This window comes from Antedon bifida, chromosome 6 (genome assembly GCF_963402885.1).
Source record: "Antedon bifida chromosome 6, ecAntBifi1.1, whole genome shotgun sequence".
Taxonomy (NCBI): domain Eukaryota; kingdom Metazoa; phylum Echinodermata; class Crinoidea; order Comatulida; family Antedonidae; genus Antedon; species Antedon bifida.
Genome location: NC_136231.1, coordinates 6835738 through 6854555, shown reverse-complemented (window position 1 = coordinate 6854555; position 18818 = coordinate 6835738). Strand labels below are relative to the sequence as shown.

Sequence of the window (18818 nt, the reverse complement as noted above, 5' to 3'; positions counted from 1 at the left end):
CACTCAAGTGTCTTTGGCTCCGTGAATCTTTCTAGACAGATTGCACATTCAAGATCCCGCTTGTCTAACAGTTTAATTGTTTTTTTCCCCGCCATCTGTAAGAAATTGAAAAGAATAAAAAACTGTTATCAATAACATTGCATACTCAATAGTCACGAATACGTAAGAGAGTAGAATGTGTTTTAACACATCATTTCTATTCTTTAAATTTTATCAATATGGCAAAGTAATGTTAAACTTACCATGTTATTGGTCTCGGAAGAACTGTAGGCTACAGTAGTGAGGTAGTATATACACAAGCTGTTGAAGGATGGACGTTTTTTGATGATGTAGGCCTATTACTTTTCATTAAAATTTCCATACCATTTATTTGATAATTAGTAATGCTGTTTGCATGCATTGTTATTCACCTATACATTACATGTTATTCAGACAACACCCATGACAGGTGTTGTAGCTTGCAAAAACTGTTATTGTAGCTATCATATTTTTAAAAAAACTTGAAAAAAGATTGATAAACCAACTTTGATAACGTAGGCCTAGTACTGTACTAATTACTTAGTATTTTCCCAACTCAGGTTGTTGGCACATCGTACAAGTTATTACATCCATTTTATTCAATACAATAAGCTCCATAACAATGCAACTTACAATCAGTTACATTACAATATACACTAAGTATGTAATACCTGTACAGTGTACATACAGGACATGTAATTAAACAGTATATTATATCAATCATTCACACAACATTAATTTACATACAAAACTATATTAATTTATGGTTAAATATAGTTAATTACATTTTTATTTTAAAAATACAAACACTTTACCAGAGTTATTTTTTAGGAAAATATAAAGCCATATATAGTAAATAAATATTATTTCTAATTATTGTGCTGTATTTTAATTAATATTAAATGTGCGGATGGAATTTTTTACTGTACTGGATAAATTTCCTGAAACATTTTTCTAACTAATGTGGTAATTAAACTTACCAATTTAAGCATGGGCAGTGTATGGAAAAAGATTTTTTTTGTGCAAAATAATGTTCTAAAATATATAGTTAAAATACATCATGTTTGGAAAAATAATTTGATTATAAATTTGCTTTTATACTACATGAAATTTACTGTTTAAAGAGTATTAAATTATATTAAAATTCCAATATGAAATTCACTGTCTAAACAGTATAAACATTTATTTTCAAAATAAAAAAAAAGCAATTACCTCCACATTACAATTGAACAAAAAATGCATTCTTCATATATTAAAACTTTCCATAAAGCAATAATAAAGAAAATTTACTATACAATTTTGATGATTATAAATTATACAGTTCATTCCTTCACTTTTCTGCAAACGTTTAAAACTACGCTAAAATCTCTTAAAATTTAAATACTTCATTCTTGAAAAAAACCCAACTAGTTGATATGAATTAATGTATACCACTGTAAAAACTTTAAATATAGCTTTTATTTTGCTAAGTTTAAATTAAAATCTCACACATTCCATCAGATCATTAATATTAAATTATCCATCCTTTTCCTTAAAACACATCAATTTTCACACACCCAAAAAGTGTTTCAAATATATATTAGTTTTGAGGCATTAGGTTTTGCAGTGGGTGTCAAGATACTGAGATAACGGTATTCTTGGTGGGCTGAAGTACTCTTTACCATTTTCAACTTTTGTATGTCGTTTACTTCCCTGATTAAAACCTAAAAAATAAAAGGAAAATAGTTTTAAAAAATGCTATTATCTTCAATACTGTGTAGTACACTAAAAAATAACAACACTTCGATTTCATAAGACACAACACAACTACGCAGCTGTCGAGCTGAAAAGTCACTCTATATGCTCAGAAACCAAACCTATATAATATTTGGACCTGAGCAAATCCTGTACATCTCTCCCACCCCACCCACAGTAGTTTAAAACCTTCTCAGTATAAGTTCAATTCCCTTCGAGAACATTTATTTTAAAACATTCCCAGTACAATTTCAATAATATTGATACTCCATTACTTTCCTGAACTCTCAACCTCTTACCAGATTCTAATAGCTTAAAACATTCCCAGTACAATTCTAATACTGTACCCCACTACCCACCATTAAGCCCTTCCCACATAATGTTATAAAAGGAATGTTTGTGTTTGTGAATTTGTGCTGATGCGTGCAGTAGGAAATATTTGTATAAAAACGTACACACACTTTTTACTCCTATAATATAGATTGTGGCATAATTTAAGTTGTCTACACTCTCTAACATGGCTTAAAATTAATTAAAAATGGCACAGATTTGAACAATATTGTGACTTACTTGATGATTGTAGATCTAAGTACTGTGATAAGGCGTGTAGTAGTAACCTCTCAAAGCTGTTACCAATACATGATATGTAAACTGAACAAGGATCGTCTGAAAACCAGCAGACTAATTCTCCTTCTAAATGTTCCAATGTTCCCTAAAAAAAATGAAAAAAAAAATTATTATATTGAATCCAATGTTCAAGAGTCATTATATTACAAAGAATTTTGTGTTATTCAACATTATGCATGAATTGGCACTACGAGATAAAAGGTCATAGGTCACTCATCATTTTCAACATTTCTGTAAACATTGTACATAATTGAACTGACAAAAAAAACCCTGTAATTTCAAATATAATATTAAAATTTTTCGAATAATCTTTTGGCTGGGCGAGTATGTATGTAGTTAGTATGAAAATGAATAATGAATGAATATAATACCTTAGGAGGATGTCGACGACGCAGCATGTTCCTAAACCGAGAACTTATTCGCTTATAGCACTCATCAGCATCAAAAGCTGGATGTTCTACATAAATAATTAAAATACACTGAACTGAATATTAGTAAATGAACATTTTTTTTTCTACTGATAATGTATGTAACAACTAACAGTAACTATAGTTAAATCAAAATTATTAGTACAGAAATCATCTCTGAATACTCCATTAGTAGTGTCAACTGAGGTCATCATTAGGGAGCTTTTGATTTACGACCAACGACCTAACTAGGTCACGCCGACTGGACCTAGAAATCTTCAAAACTGTTTCGAGGTGGGAGTGAGGATTCATATTCCTGAATGCGTACAGTGTATTAACATGACACATTTTGGTTTTCAGTCATCGCAAAACAAAAACTCTCTATTATTGTAGCTTGTTGGATTTGACATAATCTAAACACCTATATTAACACCTGGAACCAATGCTAAAGGGCTATAAATAAAAGGGCTATGTAGCTTTATTTTACACATACTTTAAATTTTAAAATAGGAAATGATGACACAATAACAATTATCAATAGATTACAGTCAATAATATCATTCTCATCTTACCAATTCTAGCATCGGTGTCGTCCATTACAGGCTCGCAGTTCTTTTTACTTTCAACTTTCTTTTCTTCCAAGTTTTTGAGGTAGGCATCTTGATCTTCTTCAGTACGATTTATAAAGTCATTCCAGATCTACAAAAAAATTTAAGTAGAAGTTTAGATATTTCAAAATATAATTGTCACTTATATACTGAAATCGTAATAAAATATTGACTGGTACAAATAGTAATAAAATATCAACTGGTACAAATAGTAATAAAATATTGACTGGTACAAATTGTAGTAATAAAATATTGACTGGTACAAATAGTAATGAAATATTGACTGGTACAAATAGTAATAAAATATTGACTGGTACAAATAGTAATAAAATATTGACTGGTACAAATAGTAATAAAATATTGACTGGTACAAATAGTTCATCAGATTTAAACCATTCATTAAAACAGTATTAAATCAAATTCATTTACTTTCATGTTTTCTTGCTCAGCAAAGAGAAGTTCAAATGCTGTTTGATTTGAATTCAAGAAATCCTGAGCTGTTATTTCATTAACTTCATCATTGTCAACCAAGTCCAGGAGAAAACAAGCTTTAAAAAAAAGTAATAGTTTAATTATTAAACATCTGAGATTCAACTTTTTTGTTTTGGAAATAAAATCATCAGTACTGTATAAAGCTCTGTCTACACTATCAAACTTTATGTGTACAAAAAATGTGATATGCCCATGGCCATGATGGTGTCATATCATTTCCACATGTGGGCCTATCACTACCATATTTTGGCACATCACACTTTTTTTGTCAAACCAAGTTCACTCTTCCTTGGTCAAACTAGTTTGATAGTGGAGACAGAGTTTAAAAAGTCATCTGCAGCATACTTCTCAACAGCTGTTGGTCTTATTTTAGCCCTTTGAGAAATCAGTATTAAATATAAAATTAAATCTATTATTTCACAAGAACATTTATTTGGTTTACTCGCTACGTACGGACCATTTATCCTTAATAAAGACAACAAGAGAATGGTTCTTGTAAATGTAAGTAATAAAATGTTGCTGCAAGATATTAGTAAATTTCCAACATCATCTTTATAAAAATTCTGATTTCATTTCTTCTTACTGTTTTCGTAACGTCTTGAGTTTTTAGATCCCGGTGCTTTACGCCCTGAACGCTTCATGAACGTCATCGGACAGGGTGCCCGAGTGCTCTTTTTGGGAATTCTTTTTTTTGAAGTTGTTTTCAATTCTGTATCATCATCAAGTTCAGTTGGAATTACCATTCTTTCAGCATCCGATCTGAATGAACAAAGCAAAAGTAATTAATAATATTGTAGGATTAATAATATTATTAAATATAATTTAAACAAAAAAATATATAAATTTTAGTTTATATACAGTAGGGATTAGTAGGCCTACATAACCTGTGAATATTAAGCCTAGAAAACTACAGTATCCCTGGCTGTTAATCTGATATTTTCTTATTTTGCCAAATTCTAGAACATGAATGACAGCCGAAGAACTGACATATTTGTTAATTAAGAGAGATGCCACTTTCACTGTTTTGTTTACACAGTCGACACGTCAAAACTAGTGCAGTGGTGACGACGACTCCGAGGGGCTTAATTAACTAGCCTACACAACTTATCAGTGTTATAACCACATTCTATTTACTTTTCACTCTGACTGTAAACGTCTTTATTGTCTTGCTCTTTAACAACACCCATCTTTATAAATAGTCTAATTAAAAGCAATATTTCATAACAAATCTTGCAGATTCTTATGCAATGTTTTTGTTATTTTGACTCAATCGGGCGGGCTGACCTCTGAATGAAAAATAATCCCGCTCGGCTATGAAAACGCCCTCAATAGTTAGTAAACTTTTCTGCTCTGGCGTTAGAGAAAACATGTCTCGTTATGAATTGGTTGACGAAGGTGAATTATTGAAGTATTTACGGGGTGAAATATCTTTTGAACAGTGGTCTGATGGACAGAAGGTATGGTGATATGGTGCCTATTATGTTAGAGTATTGCTGAGATTGATTTTTATTGTAAAAAAGCATCCTCCTTGTGTCACTGTGTGGTGTCTAAAGCTAGGCCAAGCTCTGCCGCCGAGCCGAGAGTATACTTATAGGAGGGTGGGAGGCCGGCAAGCCCTGCCTGGACCTAGGTCGGAGTCGAGAGTCTAGGCCTAGCCCCGACAGTCCACTACTATTCACTTCGGCGCACGTCTACACCTAGCCGGCTCACTACACCTAGCCGGCTCACTACACCTAGCCGGCTCACTACATTTGTTATATATTAAGGCTAGCAAGGCATATTTTTTTAATCTAATTTATCATGTCTTGTCGTTTAAACAGTATTATTTTTGTTATAAAGTTCTTTTAATTCATTACTTGAAACTTGCATTTTATAATTTTAATTTATAATATGATACATTTAAATGTCAGGGGCGGGAACATCAAACTTCAAAATTATTAAAAACATTTTTAGTTGACAGAATTACTTGAAGATGTTGACAAATTGGAAGATGAGACAGCAGATATCAGAGAACCGGAGCTGCAGCATGACGTTGCCAGTAGTGATGAAGAATTTGAAGAACCAATGACATCAACCAATTTTATCGGTATAATAGAATTATAAAATAATAATAATAATTCAAAAGATAAGAATGTATAAAACAATATTTAATACAGTATCCCATCTATTCATCCTGTCAGTGTTGGGCTGTAAATTCTCATCCTAGCAATTTTGTTTGTAATAAAATGTACTGAAGGGGAAATAAATATTTGTGTAAGAAATGTAGTTTGCTAATACATTTTTCATAATTGCTAGGTGACAAGACAATGTCGAAATTATTGTTGTTTCAACTTATTTTTAAAATTTTAATTTTTAGCCTGTACTTACGGTTTGACTTCCCAATTTCCGTAAATCAAACTTTTTGCAGAATTAATTAATTTGCCAAAATGTGCTATATGGCTACAGTAGTTGGGTTCATTTTGCCAGTTAGGTTTGTACACCCAAAAGTCAGGGTGAATTATAATTTTTTCCTCTAATTATTTTATTTAATATTATTTTGTAGGTGAAGAAGCATCCACATCGGCAATGATCGGGGCGAGTATTTCTCTTGGTGCACCTGGTATGTAAATTTGTTAATTTTGTTTGTTCAAACAATTTAATTCTAATGTTCAAGTACAGACAGACGTCCGTACATCAAAAGAATAAACGATATTTTAGTCAATAACAAAAGTTCTCAATTTAATATGTCATGTGTGTTAAATTAAACAACACAAGTTTGTAACTGTGGTATATGTACGTATGTTCCACAGGGGATGATGCATTTGAGATTGAGCTGGAAATGGAAAAGGAGAAACGCAAAACAGGTAAAAAACGGCATTTTAATCGCTTACCTAAAACACTCAGAGGATTGATGGGAGAGGCTAACTTGTGTTTTGCACGTGGAGCCAGAGAAGATGCTATCAAAATGTGCTTGGAGATAATACGAGAAGGTGAGTATTTATGTTTGTTTTCTTGAGAGAGAGATTTAGAACGTCATTTGTAGTCAAACAATCTTGACTTTTAAGCTACTGGAAGAAAGTTGAAGTATTCAAGCATGAATTTATCTTAAAAAATGTAAAGCTCTGTCTACACTATCTACGTTTATGTGATAAAAAAAGCTGTGAGTATGATGTACCCAAATATGGTAGTGATATTACATCATCATGTCCATATATGGGCACATTTTTCAGACAAAGCTTAAGAAAATGGCTAAGGGCCTGTCTACTATCAAACTGCATGTGACAAAAAAAGTGATGTGCCCATATATGGACATGATGATATCATATCACTACCATATTTGGGCACATCACACTTTTTAATCAAACTAGTTTGATAGTGTAGACAGTGCTATAGAATAAAAACTAATTTTTATTTAGCTCCAAGAAGCTATGAACCTTATCAACTACTTGGCATGATGTATGAAGACCAAGGCGATAATGAGAAAGCTTTACAGGTATATTTAATCGAATCATTTTCCATTATAAAGCTATGTCTACACTATCAAACTTTATGTGACAAAAAAACATGATGTGCCCATATATGGGCATGATGATGTCACATCACTACCAAATTTGGGCACATCACTAGTTTGATAGTGTTGACAGAGCTTAAGCTAACGATGCTTTTCTGTTATTCCTTCCATGTGTTGGAGTACATCCCACATAATTGCAGTCTGATATCAATTGACAATGTGAGATTGTAATTGTTATTGAATATTTACTGGAAAATCCGAATCTGAAAAGCCAAAAATGCCAAAATTATGCATCTGATTTGCACATGTATTTTTTATAACATTACATTGATGAAAACAGAAATTGGAATTATTTGAATAATCTTATTATCATCTAAATAATTCCTCCATGGTTGAAATAAATAACCAATTCTAAAAACATTTCCATTCATTGCAGCTTATTTAAATCTACACTGGTCAGGGAGTTAAATTTGCAGACATAAATCAATTGAAAAAATAGTAATTTGTGTTTTTTGATTTTTTTTCAATTTTAGTTTTTATTAATAGCAGCTCATCTAAATCCTAAAGACACCGACGAATGGGTTAAACTAGCAGAGATGTGTCTTGAACAGAATAGTATTAAACAAGCTATTAATTGCTATACTACTGGTAAGTAAACCACACATCATTCTACTGTCATCGCTTAAAAACAAAGTTAGCTAAAGGATGCAGTAATACTCCATTTAAGAAAGTAATCATAAAATGATCAGAAATATAATAAGGTATTTAATAATACAATTTTTTTTTACTCCCTTACCTATGTACCAGTCTATATGCAGTAATGTTGATTTTTAAAATACTTTTTCCACTTATATATTAAAATAAATTATACAGTCAACTCTCCTAATACAGTACTGGACACTGACCAAATATGTCTGGTTTTCAGGAAAGTCTGGTATTCGGAATGTGTTTGTAATGATAACAATTAATTTGGGACCTTTTTCATCTGGTATTTTGTGAGATTTGACTGCTGTACAGTATATCCTAAATTGAAATAAAGTTTGTAGTGCTATTATAATAACAGCCAATTACAAATACATTACAAATCAAAAAAAGTAATAGATCTGCTATTCCTAAATGACATTTAAATTACATCATTAGCGTTGAAGCAAAACCAACAGAACATTGGTCTTATATTTCAACGAGCAAAGTTGTATGAGAAATGTGGTGAACATAAGAGAGCAATAGAATCCTATCATAGAATTGTTACTCTACTACCAGAAAATAAGGGGGAGCAGTGTTTAAACATAGCAAGAGATATGGCTAGGGTAAGGTATTTGCTTTTGTTAAGCTCTGTCTACACTATCAAACTAGTTTGACAAAATAAGTGTGATGTGCCCAAATATGGTAGTGATCATATCCATATATGGGCACATCACATTTTTTTTGTCACATACAGTTTGATAGTGTACACTAAGCTTTAAATCCTGATATTCTCCTACAATATATCTAGATACTAAAGAGAATCCAACTACTAGTCTACTATTTATTCTAACTTTATTTTTTATAGGTAATGTGTATGAATTAGGTTTTGTAATTTTTATATTTCTATTATTAATTATTTTTTATCATATAGAGTACCAGTTTATTTGTCTCTCTGAAATGAAAGTGTACAGCCCTGTATCTTCTGTCGGATAAATAAATGTTTAATATGTAAAATCAATAATGGTGTCTAAATTATAGTCTAAGCATACTTCCACAATGCCAGCAGTACAGTATCATATATATTTTATTCAGTGCAATGAAAAGTTAAAAAGGTACACTTTTTTTATTTCAGAGTTGCCATTTGAATAAAGATATAACCTCAGCCATCAATATATTTGAGAAAGCAGTAAGCAAACATCCGTCACTCATCACATCCGAAGGTTAGTAGTTTTGTTTTTGCTCTTTTAGTTTTTAAAATATTGGCAAAATCCTCTCTGTTTATCATATTATGTACAGTATTATACTAAAATTCAGAACATTATCCACTGCTTACTAAATTCAACATACCTTAATTTGAATCCTCATTATAATCTAGTTGTATACCAGTAAGTATGAACTATCATTCAAACATGAAGATGCTTTTATTTATATTACCAGATGTAAACATGTTGGCGGAACTTCATATCTGCCAAAAGCAACACCAGCGTGCGTTGCAGGTGATATCAGATCACTGTGGTGTACAGATGATTTCTGGAGACACTTCTGCCCTCATCGAACAAATTGATCAAGTTGAATTTGATCCTGGGTAAGCTAGTATCAATTTTGCAAGTTAAATTTTATGTAAAACCACAAGATAAACATTCTCTATTGTTAAAAAGAGATATGAAATTGATTGGGCCATTTTAATTCTTTTCTTTGGAAGTATGCACTTTAGTCATAAGTGGTCTACTGTAATCTACTGCCAGAAACATGTCTAAAGCTCTGTCTACACTATCAAACTTTATTATCAAAAAAATGTGATGTGGGTTCTTCAAAATAAACAGAGAAGAAAACACTGGACCTACGATTTATAGTCCTTAACTGATAAGACTGGTTCCACCACCTGAATTAGGAGTGATTGAACCCATGCCGATATTGTTGGCTCTTTGGGTACGGTAAATGGTGCTCTGCCTTAACCGCTCGGCCATTTGACTCGCTCATACATTTCATATTCTTTATCAAATAACAGCAAGAAATTGGACTGAATTTAAAGCTCTGTCTACACTATCAAACTTTATTATCAAAAAAATGTGATGTGTCTATATATGGACACGATGAATGATATCATATCACTACCATATTTGGGAATATCACTACCATATTTTGGTCACATCACATATGTTTTTGTCAAACTAGTTTGATAGTGTAGACAGAGCTTAATATCACATTCTTTATTATGTTCTTATTATATATTATTTATCAAACTCTTTGTAATTCTGATCTAAATATTAAAATTTTTGTTCTGAAATTCATAATACCTTCCATCAATGAAATCCAATCATTTTGATTATTGATGCATCAGATGACAATTTTTAAATACTGTCAAATTTAAAACATAATTTTCGAAATAACTACTGTGTGAAATTTAGATAATTTTGATCAGAAAATGTTTCATTAGTAATCTTAAAGATAAACTCTGTTTTTATAGACTCGATGTAACATCTATTGAAGTAAAAGTTCCAGAAGAGCTACCAATTGATTTAAGAGTGAAACTTGGTGTGTGTTTGATTCATGAGAAATACGTAAAAGCATCAAGGGTTGTGTTGCAAGATTTATTTGACCAATCAGTGGATGAATTTGGTGATCTGTTTTTGGATGTGGCTGAAGCCTATATGGAAGTTGGTAAATATTTGTTTATATTTTTTTAATTTTATGTCTTTAGGCACATGTTGCCAAGGATTACCAATAGTAAATTCATCAGTGTTCTATAAGATAGGTGGTAATCCCCCTGATACAGGGCTATTTTGTAAACCGGTTCACCAGGGTAAACCCCTACTCGTCTTGAATGATGAACTGGGTTCTTTAAAAGTGCACACGGGTTATACCTGTGTATAATGGACCTACGGCTTATATTCCTTAATCCGAGAAGACTTGTTCCACCACCAGAACCACTATTAGCGAGTCGCCCTTGACCCCATGCCAATATTGTTGGCTCTTTGGGTACGGTAATTGGCGCCCCGCCATAGCCGCTCGGCCATTTGACTCGCTCATACATTTCATATTCTTTATCAAATAACAGCAAGAAATTGGACTGAATTTACCAATACAACAGTTAATCCTACTAGGTTATCTTACCTACTATGCCTACTGTGTGTCTACACCACATAAATATAAATTAGAACCATTACATCACTGCTCTAAAAAAACAGGGCCATATGTATAACAGGTGCAATGTCTGTACTTGTTTTTATCCTGCTGTATAAATATGTTTTTAAATAAATGAAAAAATAAATAAATACATATTTGTATACCTCCCATAGGTTGCCTCTAAACAAAATTTAGTAAATTGAGTACATTTAATATTGTAGCCCTATTTATGTGATATATAAATACATGTCAATTTACATTAACATAAAATAAGGTTTAAATTCCAAGCAGAAACTAGTTACTATAAGTTTGTTTATTGTTTTTGCTGATATAGAAACTCCCTAATTTTATGGTGGAATTATTATTGTCTGATAGGGTACTATGGAGATGCCAAGCCTATCATTGCACCATTGGTGCAAAGCGATGGTTACAACCTGGCAGCAGTGTGGCTGCGATATGCAGAGTGTCTCAACGCATTGGAAGAGAAAGAGCACGCTGCCAGTGCATACAGACGTGTTCTGGAACTAGCCCCATTACATGTTGATGCTCGTTTGGCACTTTCAGCAATTGAGCAACAGCTTGGAAGGTCACAAGCGGCTCTTGATGTTCTCACAAATGGTATGTAATGTAATGCTACTATGTTTTTTCAATATTTGAATTAATTGTTATAAAAATATCATATGAATCTTGCAGAAATCATAATCATAATTTTAACATTTAAAGTTTTTAAATTCTTTTAAATTTAGTATTATAATAAAGATTGTTTTCAAGATTGTTTGTATACAATAATCTAATGATAGTATTCTTATATTGTTGTGTCTTTGTTTAGTATACTTGTGTATATACAGTACTGTAGAACCCCTATTAAAAGAGCACTTTCTTGTAAGCAAATGAGAAGCAATATATATATATATATTGTGTTCATAATCAGTGTACCATGTCCCGCATACCTGGCTCAGCCTATATATTGTGCCAGTTCTGCGGTACATTTCATTTCGAAACCTGAGCTGCACTGACGAGGTCTAAGAAGATCGAAACAGTACTGTCTGCAGATTGGATATATATATATATTATTACAACAAGCCAGAATTATAGGACACCCCTATTAGGGGGGCACTTTGTTGGGGCTTTATTGTGTAATATTATTGAAGATAATTTGTTGTCTTTTAATATTGTAATTGTTTGATATTTGAGGGCTTCTTTTGAGTTTTATCTGTTTTGTGTAGTTATTTACATTTAACCAATGTTTAGGCATTTCTTTAATGATTATGAATTAAAATAATAATCAGTTTACAGTTTGTAAAGCTCTGTCTATACTTTCAAACTAGTTTGACCTCAAAAGTGTAATGTGCCCAAATATTTGGTAATATTCCCAAATATGGTAGTGATATGACATCATCATGTCCATATATCATCACATTTTTTTGTCACATAAAGTTTGATAGTGTAGACAGAGCTTTAGTCTTAGTCTTTTAGTCTTATCAATTCCTTTCTAATGATCCTTTTGCTGTTTATAGACTCGCAAATGGAAGAAGAATGTTCGACCGAGAAAGATATTCAGCTTATCCATCAGAAGTGTATGTTGTTGTACACGCAAGGAAACATGCGAGAATTTGCAAACCAAGCCCTAAAGATGATGGCGCACTATTTTTCTGATACGTTTCATCACCATAACACAGGGATGTCTGGTATGGCAAATAATAAGGCATAATTATTATATAATAAATATTATTAAATACTATTTTATAATAAATATTTTTTAATAATGACATATTTTGGCTTATTTTGAATTTGACACTCTGTTTGGCCCCAAAGGTGTCCCCTTAATAGATGTTTTAGGTAGTTTTTAAGTAAAAATTCTTTTGAATATTTTTTTTTTAACTGTTCAACATATCCACAGCTGAATCATCAACTCGAAAACAGAAGAGAATGTTGAAATACCAACGTGAATTACGAGTGAAAGCCGACCGTGAGCCATGCGAGTTAATTGGGGATGACAGTCTGATCAATAAGGAAGTATGGTGGGAATTGTTCAAGAAAGTTTGCGAAGCTCTCGGCGCCTGCAAAGATTACGTGGCGTTGCATCATTTGCTGTCGTCTGCAATGTGGTCTACTCGTCTATCAAATTTCACTGAAAAGTTAAGGGTCCGTATAAGGACCGGAGGGTCCACTAATACATTTGATATTATAATAAAAACAAGAATGAGGCAAGCCATTATGATGCTATATTTCAAATTTTATTTAAGATAAAGTATATAGCATATCATCAGGTTGCACAATTTAAAGAACAATAGATGTATTATTATTATTATTCCAACAAATATTATTTGATAATAATTTCGTTTATGGTGAAGGAAAAAGGTTACGTTGGAACTTACCCAACGTTTCATGCGTTATCATGGTTAGTGTCTGCAAATCAAGCTGACATTACAACCTTGAGAAAGTGCGATGGTAATGTGAAACGTTGGGTAAGTTTCAACGTAACCTTTTTCCTTCACCATAAATGAAATTATTATCAAATAAAGACTTATTGTCACGTACTTGCATCCACTGAAGAATTTATTATTATTACTATTATAAAAACATGAATTATAATTATTCCTCAGGAGATTGGTCACATGATGATATTTGCATCATACCTGAGTGGAGACTTTCTTAACCCAAAAGCAAATTGGTATTTGCGAAATACATGCAGAATGGTATGTAGTTTTTATTTCATACATATTGCTATGAGCTACCAATCCTAGCAATAACATTCTTTCAATGTACTCAATGTTTAAATAAATTAAAGTAAAGATATTCACTCCAGAACAAGAAAGAGGAATCATGTACTTACTAACCTTTAGTGTACTAAAAAAGTGAGCAGTTGATTAGTGTACTGTAGTTACTGTTTGTGTGTATTGAACCGTTGCGATCCATATGATGAATTTGAGCTACTGTTCAGTTCAACCCTTAATAGTGATGAATGTATAATAATAAATAAATTAATATATAAATTTAACTACCTTTTTAATAGATTTATTTTTAAACTGCATCCATATGGTTATATATCTATGTATAACTAACTTTTTGTCTGTCTTGATGTATTTTATGTAAAGCGCCTTTGAGCATGTTTTTTCATGAAAAGGGCGCTATATAAATGTGGTATATTATTATTATAATTAGCTATGTTTATATTTATACCATTATAACCATGTTTGATTTCAGGATGGTTACAATAATCAGTCTTGGAATTTATTAGGTTTGATGATGGCGCAACATCATGACATGAAGTTTCTCATGCGATTTTGTCTTCGTCTCACAATCAGAGTAAGTTTAGTTGTTTTTCAAAAATGTTGGTAGTGCTTTTTCTCATGTTTTAGTTACTTTTAAGTAACTTTTAAGCTCTGTCTTCACTATCAAACTATTTTGACAAAACCAAATATGGTAGTGGTATACCCAAATATGGTAAAGATATGACATCATCATGTCCATATATAGGCACATCACATTCTTTTCACATAAAGTTTGATAGTGTAGACAGATCTGTATGCTTTTTGTATATTCTAGTTTTATATTCTATATTTACACTACAATGTTGCTTTTACTTTCAGAAATATCCTGACAGTTTTGCCTTGAGTCTGTTAAATGGTCACAATGCATTTTACAAAGGCAGTTACAAACATGCTCTAGGTAAACTAAAGCTCTGTCTACACTATCAAACTTTGTGACAACAAAATGTGATGTGCCCATATATGGACATGGTGATGACATATCACTACCATATTTGGGTATATCACTACCATATTTGGGTAAATCAAACTAGTTTGATAGTGTAGACAGAGCTTAAAGATAAGGGTATATCAATGTAGTCTCTGGCACATGTTCATAAATGAACTATTGCTGTTCCACCAAATAATGTGTGAAAAGCAGAGTTATAATGGGGCTTCATGGTTAATATTTTACCAATCCATGGTTCTGGGTTCAAATATAATAGTAGCCTACAGTAGCAATAAGCAACATAGCTTTTGTGGTTATAAACAAGGTATTGATATCAAGTTTGCGGTACATACATATATTAGTTCTGTTCTGACTCCTGAAGACGATCAAAGCATATTGATCGAAACCTCGAGAAGCTCAACAGTTCTTTTCAGAACTAATATATGTGGTGTACTGCAAACTTTATATCAACATTTGATTTTGCCATGCAAACCTTCAAACAATATAACAGGTACATACATACAGTATACTGTAGTTAAAAGTATGCGTACAGTAATCTATAACAGAACCAAACATGGTAATATCAAGGTTATATACATATCCCTAATGAAAGTGGCTATGATATTCCTTAAAGATGTATTGTCCCTTTGACTAATTCCCAAAAAATAAATAAAAAAGATTTCGAAAAAAAGTGGGTCATTTTGAAGTATTATAATATTATTACTTTCACCAAAAATTAGTCGAAAAAAAAAATCATTTAACTGAAATACAGGCGTTTTTTTGTTCAAAAAATAACTTTGACTTCCAGTCAAAGTTTTCGATCAAAACATATCTCATAATGCAACGCGCTTGTTTGGCTACTCTATATGCATAATCATAAAACTTCCTCGCGGTCTGTTTGAGAACACCTTCTCTATCGTGACGAGTTGTATAGTGATGAGATGAACAAAGATATTGATTTGATTCTATAATAATGGTAGGCATATGTTTATTTATTTTTTTAATCAAATAAACGTTCTTGATTCTTACTCTATAATGCCTTACTGTATATAATAACTTTATCAATATATTTTTGTTGTTTTTTAAGGTGAATACGTACGAGGATACAAGATGAACCCAGATTCTGACATGACCAACCTGTTTATTGCTTTAACATTTCTACATATTGCTTGCCAGAAGTTTCCTACTAAAAGACAGATGGTGATAATGCAGGTAAGCACAGCGGCAAGCAGAATATTGGTTTTGTAATAATTCACGTCCGCGTGTCCCATCAACGCTCGAGAGAACCAAGAAACTATGCATGATCGTGTAAAAATGAAAATATTAGTGGTCCGGCTTGATCATTGCCATCGTTATTTTATTTTCAACTTGAACGATTTTAAACTCAACGCAACTTAACGCAACTCAACGATTGACAGAAAAACAGGCTTTACTGTTTACACAAGGGGTTGACTTGCATGCACAAGATGTTCAACCATAACCACCAACAATCTATCCATAAATGTTTAAGTGGTTAAGCCAGAAGCATTGCAACCTATTTGGCACAGGTTCAAGGCACTCCTCAACCATAGTTGAACTTGAAATATTGAACTTTATTTATTATCGCAATTCATTGCATAAATAAATTGAAGTTGAACATAAAATATCTCATATAAAAAATACAAAACATAGCACTCAACAAGAACAATCTTCTCAAGTAAGGACTTAAAATTGGAGTCACATCTAGCTTGTGTGTACTTAAAAACCAGAATCAGAAAGGTGGGGAGAGCTCTGGTCTATCTCAGCTCCAGTCGTTGGTGGCTGCTGAAAGGAGAGATGAAAGTAGCTTGTGTGGTCCACACCTGTGAGCAATAGGCATTTTAGCTTTGAGTGGATAAAAAACTACTGCTAATCCTGTGCAAACAGAATCATCATTATCTTGTCAATATATATAATTATTTGTTTATCCAGAAGAAAATATAAATGTTTTAATTCGTTTTGCTTATATTCTGTTTTACAGGCTGTTGTATTTTTTAAAGAATATCAACGGTTAAGGGGAAACATACAAGAAACCAGTTATAACATAGGTCGTGCTATGCATCACCTTGGTAGGTTTTATTTTTACACTAGGGACTTTTAGATTTGAGTGAATGTGCATGAAGTTAACGTCCACATGGGTCATAGTCGACTGTTACTCATCGACAGATATATGAACGTTTAGATTAAGTGGACATTTATGTTGACGTGCCAGTGAACATATGACATAATCACCTTAATTTTCTGGACAAAGGTTGCCGTCCTAGTGATAACCCCCAGTAGTATTAAACACTTTATTTAAAATAACCAATAAAAATCGATAAATCACAATTTGTAAATAAAATTTAACTGAAATGTATTTTACTAGTGAAAGTGGAGTGGCTTGGTGGTTATGATGCTTGGCTACCAATCCAAGGGTCCTGGGTTCAAGTCCTGTCATATGTCAGGATTTTTTCTAATGACAATTTACAACTCCACTCCCAAAGACTTGTAATAAGACTTTGTTTATGTAGAGCATCTTGTGTGATGTTTTGAACACGATTGCCACCTTAAGAAGGATAGTGAATGAATTCGCTTACAGTTATCCTTGGCAATTTGCCTGAATATATAAGAAAAAAAAAATTACATTCTCAGTATGCGCATATCATAAAAATGACGTCGTAGGGTAGCAGTCAACATAGTGGATGTGGAAATCTAAAAGTCACTACTGTTCAGTACACCAAATGTTGTTGATTCACAAACCATTTTATTATTAGCCACTAGCCTTAACGGCTATGTGACTATCTGGCTTCTCTGGGAGATGTGTCATCGTCATAAATAAATAAAACATGAGTTTCTAACATTACTACTTTAATTACAATGTTTTGTTTACTGTTACGTTTAACTATCTTTTTAATTTTTTCAGGTCTGTACCATCTTGCAATTCATTTCTATGAAGAAGCCTTGAAAGCAGCTCCCTCTATCGAAGGTGATGAAACATTTGATCTCCGTAGAGAGGCTGCATTCAATTTATCATTGATATACAGATCAAGTGGTAATGAGGATCTTGCAAACCACATTTTGATGACACATATTGTGGTGTGATTGAATAAAGCATTTTGAGTAAAAACATTAAAAACAACCGTGTCATGTAAAAACATAGGCCTACAAATTTCCTTGGTTTTATTCGGCTCATACAGCACTTGGTTTTAATTCATTGAACAACTCTACACTCCACTCCACTCCCATTCTCTCCATGATTAACCTTCTCAGTATCTTATCTACACACTAAAAAATAAACACTATCAAACTAGTTTGACAAAAAAAGTGTGATGTGCTCAAATATGGTACAGTCAACTCTCCCAATACCGTACACCTTTGGGCTGGCCAAATATGTCTGGTTTTCCAGAAAGTCTGGTATTCGGAATGTGTTTTTAATGGTAAAAAGGAATTTGGGACCTTTTGGACCCAGAAAAAGTCTGGTATTGGGAGAGTTTCTGGTTTTCAGAGAGTCCGGTATTGGAAGAATCGACTGTAGTGATAAGCATCATATGGGCACATTTTTTTGTCACATAAAATTTGACAGAGTAGACAGAGCTTTACACTGCCTAACACTCTCTGGGCTACAAATCGTTAGAAACAGCTGATGGATACAAGTAGCCATGGTCTTACAAAATTATTATGCATGGCCAGCTTTTGATTCATGAATAATTTATAAACAAATTCAATCGACCGTTGTATAGGAAAGTTAGTTGTAATCTTTCTTTTTAATATTGTTTAAACATCAAAGGAACACTGTATACAATGTGCAATATTTTTTAAATACAATCTGACAAACTTATTTGTGTTCTGTGTCATTTTTTAATGGTACGTTTTGGAGACTACAGAAGAACCCCTCTATGGAGAACTAAAAATAAATAAATATAGTAGCACTTCCTA

The 18818-nt window shown here is 32.4% G+C and overlaps 2 protein-coding genes across 3 annotated transcripts; one reads left to right on the top strand and one right to left on the bottom strand.

Moving 5' to 3' along the window:
- Nucleotides 1-325: 325 nt before the first annotated feature.
- Nucleotides 326-5164, bottom strand: LOC144844149 (R3H domain-containing protein 4-like). The gene is made up of 7 exons (XM_078700898.1): nucleotides 5021-5164; nucleotides 4470-4645; nucleotides 3824-3942; nucleotides 3359-3485; nucleotides 2751-2836; nucleotides 2323-2464; nucleotides 326-1721 (listed from the first exon to the last, which is right to left on the bottom strand). The coding sequence occupies exons 1-7, from the start codon at nucleotides 5071-5073 to the stop codon at nucleotides 1612-1614; spliced, it is 813 nt and encodes a 270-aa protein (XP_078557024.1). The 5' UTR covers nucleotides 5074-5164; the 3' UTR covers nucleotides 326-1611.
- A 58-nt stretch (nucleotides 5165-5222) lies between these two features.
- Nucleotides 5223-18719, top strand: LOC144844133 (general transcription factor 3C polypeptide 3-like). Of its 2 annotated transcripts, XR_013612391.1 has the most exons (20): nucleotides 5223-5343; nucleotides 5840-5972; nucleotides 6429-6485; nucleotides 6676-6855; nucleotides 7282-7358; nucleotides 7910-8024; nucleotides 8517-8683; nucleotides 9193-9280; nucleotides 9498-9645; nucleotides 10528-10721; nucleotides 11562-11804; nucleotides 12704-12874; nucleotides 13087-13331; nucleotides 13793-13885; nucleotides 14394-14495; nucleotides 14780-14858; nucleotides 15973-16097; nucleotides 16885-16972; nucleotides 17806-18070; nucleotides 18106-18719. XR_013612391.1 is itself a non-coding variant. In XM_078700875.1 (19 exons), exons 1-19 carry the CDS (start codon nucleotides 5254-5256, stop codon nucleotides 17982-17984), a joined length of 2574 nt encoding a protein of 857 aa, XP_078557001.1. In that variant the 5' UTR covers nucleotides 5223-5253; the 3' UTR covers nucleotides 17985-18719. The 2 variants fall into 2 exon arrangements, 1 of the variants encoding a protein (XP_078557001.1); XM_078700875.1 differs by having other exon boundaries at nucleotides 17806-18719.
- Nucleotides 18720-18818: the final 99 nt, after the last annotated feature.

Coding starts and splice junctions, on each gene's coding strand:
- LOC144844149 (XM_078700898.1), bottom strand. CDS start 5,073: ATGGGTGTTGTTAAAGAGCAAGACAATAAAGACGTTTACAGTCAGAGT. Junction 3,486..3,823: donor CTGAGCAAGAAAACATGAAA/GTAAATGAATTT, acceptor ATTTTTTTGTAG/ATCTGGAATGACTTTATAAA. Junction 1,722..2,322: donor CTTAGATCTACAATCATCAA/GTAAGTCACAAT, acceptor TTTATTTTTTAG/GTTTTAATCAGGGAAGTAAA.
- LOC144844133 (XM_078700875.1), top strand. CDS start 5,254: ATGTCTCGTTATGAATTGGTTGACGAAGGTGAATTATTGAAGTATTTA. Junction 9,646..10,527: donor CAAGTTGAATTTGATCCTGG/GTAAGCTAGTAT, acceptor CTGTTTTTATAG/ACTCGATGTAACATCTATTG. Junction 12,875..13,086: donor CCATAACACAGGGATGTCTG/GTATGGCAAATA, acceptor ACATATCCACAG/CTGAATCATCAACTCGAAAA.